Source organism: Sorex araneus, chromosome X, assembly GCF_027595985.1.
Source record: "Sorex araneus isolate mSorAra2 chromosome X, mSorAra2.pri, whole genome shotgun sequence".
Classification (NCBI taxonomy): Eukaryota; Metazoa; Chordata; class Mammalia; order Eulipotyphla; family Soricidae; genus Sorex; species Sorex araneus.
In genome coordinates this window covers 188,419,313-188,428,169 of record NC_073313.1, presented here as the reverse complement: position 1 = coordinate 188,428,169, position 8,857 = coordinate 188,419,313, and the positions used below count along the sequence as shown (strand labels likewise).

The 8,857-nt window shown below is 45.2% G+C and overlaps 1 protein-coding gene across 1 annotated transcript; it reads right to left on the bottom strand.

The window, feature by feature from the left end:
* Positions 1-2,971: 2,971 nt before the first annotated feature.
* Positions 2,972-4,045, bottom strand: TEX51 (testis expressed 51). The gene is made up of 6 exons (XM_055121239.1): positions 3,847-4,045; positions 3,644-3,718; positions 3,419-3,508; positions 3,205-3,258; positions 3,039-3,119; positions 2,972-2,979 (listed from the first exon to the last, which is right to left on the bottom strand). The coding sequence occupies exons 1-6, from the start codon at positions 4,043-4,045 to the stop codon at positions 2,972-2,974; spliced, it is 507 nt and encodes a 168-aa protein (XP_054977214.1).
* Positions 4,046-8,857: the final 4,812 nt, after the last annotated feature.

The window sequence follows — 8,857 nt, the reverse complement described above, 5'->3', positions numbered from 1 at the left end:
GCCTTCCCTCTTCCACAGTCTCTCATTATTCATAGTAGCTCTCAGGAGGGAATCTGGTAGTGTGAACTGGAAATACCCAGGGCTAGGGACCCATATGTGCTCTAGAACATGAGGTTCCCCTGCTCTGGCTACTATTTATGGTCTATTTCCATCTCACCTTGGGGCTCATGAGTCCCTCCTGACCCTGATCCATGGAAGCTTTACTGCTGAAGTTAGGTGGGCTTAAAATTGGCTCCAGCTCTGAGTAATAAAAGTCAGCAGGACCTAACAAGAAGTTTTGCTTTAGGAACCAGGCTATGGGTGTAAGTGGAAGTAGAGTGGATTAAAGGGAAGATGGAAATGGACACACCAGCAGTGGTGCATACTATGACAGAATTAAAATAAACATACAGTGTGGTGCAAATATGACTCCAGTTGGCATCAGGTCAAATAATACAACATGGCTGAAACATTGCATCTTCCTCCTTGTTTAGATGGGGATACTGTAAGATACGCTGTGTGTAAATGAGTGTGTGTGTGTGTGGCGGGGGGAACGGGAGCGGCTGGGGAGACCTCTGATCCTTAGGGTCACAATCAGACTTTGAGTCTAGATTCTAGGCTGTTGGGTTAGAGTTCTAGCCTCACCCCCAGAGCTGACCTGCTGACCAGGATCCGAACCCCTAACCTGACTGTGATAGTCATGGTGTTGAAGTCCTTTTATCTGAGGAAGAGATCAAGCAAAGACTGAAAGGCCGGAAAAATCCTTGAGTGGGCACAGGGTTCAGGAGAAGAGGCAAAGCTGTCTCTAGAAGATACAGGGATTCTACCTGATGTGTTAAAGGACAAGGGTAAAGATGGAGCAGGTGGAAGCAAAGTTACTCCCAAGGGTGGAACCAGGAAAACTTCATTAGAAGCAGCATTTGGGACTACTGGGGAACTGGGTTCTCAGGGTAGATTTCCTGGCCAGGCCACACACTGTTTGTGATACTTAGACTTGTTTCCTAATGTTCTTGTTTGTCCCCATTCATACAGACTCCTTCAGTTGGTCTCAGTGCTCCACACCCAGACAAAATGATTTCTTGAGGTGTCTATGCCAGCTTCTCTCCTCTCTAGCACTGAATTTAGATAGTACTGGTGTGAGTCTGTGCAGCCATCAATGCAGGGAGTGGGAGAGTCAGGAGGGTTCATTCTGAGGGTGGTAGACCCTCAGGGAGCAAAGGGGATGGATAGGTACTTGCAAGACCATCAGGTGCACCTGTGCATGGCCCAGCATGAAGCACACAGAAGAATTAAGAGAGCACTAAGAGAGCATTTTAATGAAGTTTGTTTAAAGTCCGCAGACATAGGGAAATCATGAGAGAGCTTCAGTGGTCTCCTGAAGTTCTGTGTTCCCCACAGAACTTTACAGCTCTTAGCACCCTAAGTCAAAAAGGGTCAGTGAAGTGAGATTCACTGGATTCCAGAGATGTGCCTCTGGAAAGATCCCGTGACCTTTGTTCAGGTGGAGTAAACATGCGGCTTCCAGAGTCCCTGTTGAGAGAATCCTGAGACGTGTCGTACTGATGAGAAGACGTTCTAAGTTCCGGCTGAGTGCTGACACTGTGGGACTGATAGGAAGCCCCTGTGAGTCCTAATTCTGAACCTAGGCTTTGTTAACCCTTAAGGAAGACCCAGATCCCCCCTTCTTGGGAACTCTAGATCCCAACGGGGGCCTCCTTTCCTAGTACCTCTTCTAATCTTTTCTTTCTTTTCTTCTCAAAGTAGTAAATGTATAGTCTGGACCAGGAAACAGAGTGAAGATGGGTCAGTCAGTCAGGAAGTAGGTGTGTCTTCCTTGGGGGGCGCTAGGGTTTGCAGAAGTCACTCACCCACCAACAGCCATGATTACCAGAGACAGAGCAATGCTGAGAATTACAGCCCACAAGAAGGTTCTCTGGGTATTAGCTGGGGGTGAAAAAGGGGAGCCAGATGTTTGGGGAGCAACCAGGGCCATCTTACTTAAGTAAGAAGGTCACACTCTCTCTTCCTTTATTTGCCCATTCAGTTACTTGCTTGCAGACACTTACTGAGCACCTACTGTGTACATACATATATCTAGAGATGAGCGAGGCATGGTCTCTGCTCTCTAGGAGGAAGACCAGCAAACAGTTATGGTGTGGTGTCCCAGGAAAGTGGAACAGGACAGGCCAGAGGAGGGTTGATGAGCCTTGCAGGGTGGGACCTGGTCATAGAAAGCTTCTTAGGAAACAAAACTTCTGGGGTGGACCTTGAAAGACCAATTGGAGCTCAATTCAACTGTTCAAGGGTCAAAGCTGTGTTTTAGGCAGAAAACACAATTCTTAAGGGTAGACTGTGTGTTCACATGTCAGCAGCTCAGTGTGGCTGGGGAGTTGGGGAGGTAGGGAATGGCCCACACAAAGCCTGTTGAGGAGAGCAGATTTTTTTTTTTCTAGGGGAAATGTGAACCAATTAAGGTTATTAACAGGGTGTGTTGGAGGTAGATTTACTCCCTGGAAAGGTTGGTTGTAGAGAGGATTAAGCAATGAAGTGGAGAGACTAGAAGGCCAGATAGGAGATCTGCTATAAAAAAGGCTAGAAGTGAGGATACGGATGTGTAGAAATAAGTGGTAGATGTTGGAAAGAAAACATGACAATGCCTTTGAGACTTACTTAACAGTATTTGGGGAACTATGGGTATTTATAAAGTATGATGTATCATTGAGAGTTTGTTCAAAAGGTTGAGAACTTGAGCGAGATCACTTGTGTTTAGGATCCCAAAAGGATTATTTAGGGTTAGTAGAGATAGGTCTGGACATTTCTCTAGGCATTGTGACTTGGGGATTCCAAAGACCTTCAGGGGACATGTCCTAGAGTCACATAGCTCTGAAGAGGGACACGTGGAAATCCAGAAGTATGAGAAGGCCCTAACCTCACTTATGATGAAGTTCAAAAAGTGCTTGGGCAGGACAGAGGATGACATAATCTGGACCTTCTACAGCCCTATTGGTTAAGGAAATATTAGGGGGAAGCTTGAGAGTGGGGGATCTGCGGTAACTTACCTGGGCAGAGAGTAGGGTCTTTGCAGATGAGGATGTGTTTCTTACAGCTAGAACAGTCCATGACCTCCATTTTATATAGGTCTGTGAGAGAGGACAGTAAGGTGACTTAGAAGGTACCTAGGTATCCCTCACCCTTCACCTAGGCCTGTTCCCCAAAGATACTTACCACAAGAATTGTTGCAGGCTTCCGGGAAGGGTGAGATGGAGAGAAACTGAGGTGCTAAGGAGGCAGACAGGGTCTGGAGGGATGGGACTTGAGCCGGAAATGGGAGAAGGTGGGCAGGGAGGGGCTCCTAGGGGAGCCTGAGATTCAACTGTTCTCTTGGGGTCTAGAGGAAGGTAGGGGCTGGACACGGGACAAAGGCAGCCCCACCTCTCACCCTTCTTCTTCAGCTCCTCAGATCTCTCGCTCAGCTTTTCAGAAAAGAGTCGCTTCTGCATCTTAACCTCATTCATGAATTGCTGCTTATCTGGGTGGTGTGGGAGGGAAAGGGTACTAGTATTAGGCACTGTTTATAGATGGAATCAATGAGGTGACTTCCTCAAAGTTGGGGGTTCAAACAGTTTTTTTTCTCAAACAGCCATGGCTGGGATCACATCCTCACCATCTCGCAACTTCTGAATGGCTATAGCTATGTGACTGAATAATTTGGCAGCTGCTTCCTCCAAATGATCCTGTCCTAGAAACAGGGTGTGAGACAGTGGAGGGGTTGTCAGGAAAGTTAGCTCTCAGGTGTGATGAGGACACACCTGAGACATGATGTAGAGAAGACCAGCTCCAAGTTCTGGTCTCCTTATGGTACCTCACCTAGATACCAAGGTTGGGGGAAGACTCTCTGCTCTATGAACAGGGAGTGAATGCTTTGGGAGAGGTCCGTGGGTGGCCCTGGGGTGCCCCATAGAATCTGAAGGTCATAGTCCATTAAAGCAGGCAGTTCTGGCCAGCAGCGGAGGCAGTTCCGCCCATGAGTGGCAGGCAGGAGACAGCTGAACAGGAGAAGCAGCATCTTTGGGGTCTCTGGGTTCATTCTTCTGTGCCCTGACTCTCTGTCTGGAAGTTCCACATGGAATAACCTACCTTTGTCTCCCAGGAAACCGCATTCTCTTGACACAACAGAAGCACATCCCATAGGGTAACATGAAGCCCAGGCACAGATTGTGGCTTCAGCTCCAAACTGAGGTCTCAGCAGTTTCTTCCTCTGATGAGGGAGTGACTGATATTTCTTTTTTTTTTTTTTTTTTTTTTAATTTTTATTAAATCACCATGTGGAAAGTTACAAAGTTCTCAGGTTTATATGTGAGTTATACAATATTCAAACACCCATCCCTTCACCAGTGCCCAAATTCCACCACCAGAAACCCCAGTTTACCCCCCGCCCCCACCCCCTACCCCCTACTGTATAACTAATGAATTTCACTTCATTTTTTCTTTACCTTGATTACATTCCATAATTCAACACAAAACTCACTATAGTTGACATAACTCTCTCTCTCTCTTTTTTTTCTCTTTTTCCTTTTCCATTTTTTTTTTTAATTTTCCCCCTCATCCCCCTTCCTGCACCTCATAGTATGGTGTACTCCACGCCACGTTGGCCAGCGTGGGGCTTTTGCTTAGCTCATAGTCCAGAGGTGGCTGTTACATTAAGAACCTTCAATATTTCAACAAAAACTTACTGTTATTATTTGGAGTTTCCCCTCCAAGTCTGACCTGTTCAAATGGAACCCTTTCACATTGATGACAATTATAAATGTTAAGTCGCGCGGACGCGGCAGCGTCCGCGCGGTTTTGGATTTCTGTATAAAGTCCTGGGAAAATTCTGCCAGAAACCAATTCCTAAAGCTGTCTCTGGTTCCCGCTTGTTCCACATCCACCGGCTCTGCAGGGGCATGGGCGCCCGGGCCGAAAACCCGGCCGGCCGGAGCCGAGCACGGGCCCGACTAGGGCTGGCTCTGTATCCTGCGGCTGTTTCAAGTTCAAAGCACACATTTTTTTTTTTTTTTTCCGTGCCACCAAGTTCGTACCTTCTCAACGGACCCACAAAATGTCGGACACCACGCCTTCTCCCGGAGGGGAGAGAGACCAAGAAGGAAGGTTCTTTCCTCCGTTAGCCGGCGTGGGGCAAAGGCTTAATTCACAGTCTCCATACATGGGTGCAGGCACTTGCTGGAAACCCAATTCCTAAAGCTGTCTCTGGTTCCCGCTTGTTCCACATCCACCGGCTCTGCAGGGGCATGGGCGCCCGGGCCGAAAACCCGGCCGGCCGGAGCCGAGCACGGGCCCGACTAGGGCTGGCTCTGTAGAGTGACTGATATTTCTGAAGAAGTTACTTGCATGGATCAGGGAGATGTTGCTGTCCTGAGTCTAGTGCTCAGCTCTCCTGTAGGCATTGATCATGTTTGGGATAGTTTAACAAGACTGAAATTTGACAGGCCAGGAGAACGCCACAGACTTAGCTGTTTAAAGCTCTTATCCACTTAGAAATGGTCAGCCCCAGGGAAGCTTATGGAATATATATCTTTTCCAAATGAGATGTATAAATTGGCAGAGAACCCTGTGCTTGATCAGCCCAATAGGGGCTTAACTAGCTCCTTCCACTACACCAGAGACAAAGCATATAAATGGTTCCAAACCATGCATGGAAATACACAGATCAAAGTCATCTTTAAGGCTACAGTTCTTATGTGCCATGTGCACTGAAGAAAAACCAAAGTCCTTACTCATTGGTAAAAGGAAAGCCAGTGGGGTCCTTGTCACTTTTCCTCATTTGGTAAGCTTTGCCCTTCCACCTTACACTTCCAATCAGTTTCTAAGAGTCTCAGACTGAATTATGGTCAGCAATAAGTCACGGGGCATTTGAAGACTGATTCTAAAGTGAACAAGAGACAAAAGTCACAGTGAGAATTCAAAACTAAAGCAAATAGAAGCTCTAGGGAACATAAGCAGGACACTTAGAACTCTACAATTAAATAGATATGAACATTGCTGCCAGGTAAAAGAAAGCCAGAGAATGAGAGTTATTCAAAATGTGATAGCATGAGTTAAAAAATTCCACTGATGTTCCAAGAGATAGAGTTTTGGAAATCGTCATGCAGAAGTATAGAAATTGAAATGGGAAATGAAAAAGATACAGTTAAAGAATCATCTACGTAGCCTTAGTGTATCACCTTAGTGATACACTAAGCCAAGTTCCAGAAGGGAAGAAGAGAGAATAGAGGGAAGGAAATAATTTATCATGAAGTTTGGTGGGACTTCAATCTTTTAGGGAGATGGATGTGGAAGATAGGCAGAAAATGTTGCTGGTGGGCTGGAAAGAGAGTGCAGCAAGTAGGGCTCTTGTCTTACATCTGCTGATCTGAGTTCAATCTCTGGCATTGCACATGGTTCCCTGAGCAATGCCAGGAGTAATTCCTGAGCAGAACCAGGTGTAAACCCTGAGCTTGGTCTGGAGTGATACATTCCTAAAAATAACGATGCCCCTCCCCCTTGCAAAAAAAAAGGGTTTTTCAGAGAAATAGCTGCTGAATTCAGGCTCTGAAGTGAGAGGGGGATAATGAGCACCATAGAGCTAATGCTCTCCTTTGGCTCCGCACAATTTCAGACATAGGGAAATTACTCGGCTTTGGTGCTATGGAGAAAATGCTCCTGGAAGGGAAGATCCTCCTTTTCTGGAATCAAGCCTGGAAAAACAGTTGTTCTTTCTATTGATGCTTGGGGGAGGTGATAAAAGCTTCAGATTGTCGCCTAAGACATTTGCCTCTCCCTGTTTCATTGCCTCGCAGGTTGCCCAATCTGATGTGTGTCAGGGGACAAAAGTAACAGTGAATTCACTAACATCATCTCACATCTTTCAAGATGGGAAAAATGTGACTTTCCAGACTGAAAGGGCACAATAAGAAAGATCTCTAATGCTTAGGACAAAAAAAATCATCCCGGATCTGAGAAGAAACAGATCATCATGTTCTCATGGACAACAGAATAATGTTCTCATATTGGGACAATAATCTTTCCATCTAGAACAGAATGCTCAGTCACACACCAGTCAAGGATGAGGGGGCATGTTTAAAACGGGCCCCCATTACTTAGAAAGCTACTGGAGAATATGTTTCAACTCCATGAACAAATCCCTTAAAAAAGATATTGCTACAACAGTCAGAGATGGAAAATCTGACCCTGCTCCATACTGAGAATTCTAGTGACTGTGCAGGAAAACCCCAGAGTGATAGTTGTGTAAATATTAGGTTCACCTCAAGAAAGTTCTGGGTGGGGTGGCAGAAGTTAACTCATTCTAGTTGTTGAGTTCCTTTTCTAATTTGCTTTGGTCTCATTGACTCTCATGATTTTCCTTTTCTCAAACTGGAAATTAGTCTTAATGTAGTCTTTTCTCAAACTGACAGCAGTAAACTCCAAGACTTGGGCTTTTGGTTTGTAGGAGAAGTGATCAAAGTGGACTCACTCTGGCTCAGTACCATCTCAATTGACTCTCACAAGCTTAGCATCAATCTGCTGAGGTTGTCTGACTCTCTGAATTGGCATGTAAATTAAAGGCACAAGGTCTGAGCGACTGGAAAACCTGTTAATTCAACCCATTTCCTGTTGTTGGAATGCTCTTGGACCATTAGTTTTATAATATCCGCTTACTTGTCCTGATTTATCCCTTTGTGTCTAATTTTATTCAGTTGTTCATTTTAAACTTGCAATTCATTAGGATTCTAAATAATAAAGACGCTTTTTTCTACTTCTGAACACCACAGGGCATCAGAAGCTTCTTCTTGATGCTAAGGTCACATCCATCTGGGAGCTTAGCCACTAGGACACAGACACACTAGGCAGCTTATCTGGATTTGAGGACAGATATCAACTCTTCTTCCAAGGTCAAACATCATTCCAATCCCAAATCTCTAAGTTCCTATCACAGAACCTGAATTTATGCCTTAGTCACATTCTGTTTGCCCTTTTCCCCAGACCGTCTCTCTCCTTTTGGTAGGTCAGACTGAAAGCTGAATCCCCTCTTGCACAGGCAAATTTTGGGTCTGATACCTTCCTTCCTCCCTTCCCAGTAGATTTTCCCACATATTAGTTATATATTTTTGTATACTGAATACTTAGAAACTTAAAAGCCTAAAACAGCACTCATTTGTCATTTACTGGTGACTATTGGCCAGAAGTTTGGTCACCATCTAGCTGTGTTGTTTATTCAGGGTCTCACAAGCTTATAAAGACTGAATCATAGCCTACTGACAGGAATGAATTCCTCTTGTTCTCATGCACAAGGAGAGAAGATTTACTGGGAGTAGATTCCATGGGAGTACATGGAATTTGGGCAAACTGTTTTAGAATTTTGGCTAACACACCCCCTAAACCCCAAGTATTAACACCTTGGAATTTTATTGTTGTTACTATTATTAGATTTGAAATATAAATTTCACACAGCCAAATGGCAGATACCTTTAAAATATAGAGTAAAACCATTAAAATTTCTGATTCAATTTTTGCCTATGTTGTCCTCCCATTTAAAAATCCTGAAGTGTTTTATTCTATTCTTTCCTGGGCACATGTTTACTGGCCTCCTGGGCACACATCAGCTTGTCCCATAAATTTTTAAGACCTAAGCTGTTTTTGGGACTCCAGGCAGGCTGTCTTCACTCAAGGCACCCCAGAGGGGGGTGAGTGAGAACCCTCCCACCCCAAGGGACCCAGCCCTAGCAGCTGACCTCCACTACCCAACCGCTGCAATGCTCCAGGCCGCTTTCCAGACACTCTGGATGAGCCCCACGTACGAATGAAGTCCCACTGGGAACTCAGATAATGTGGAACATTG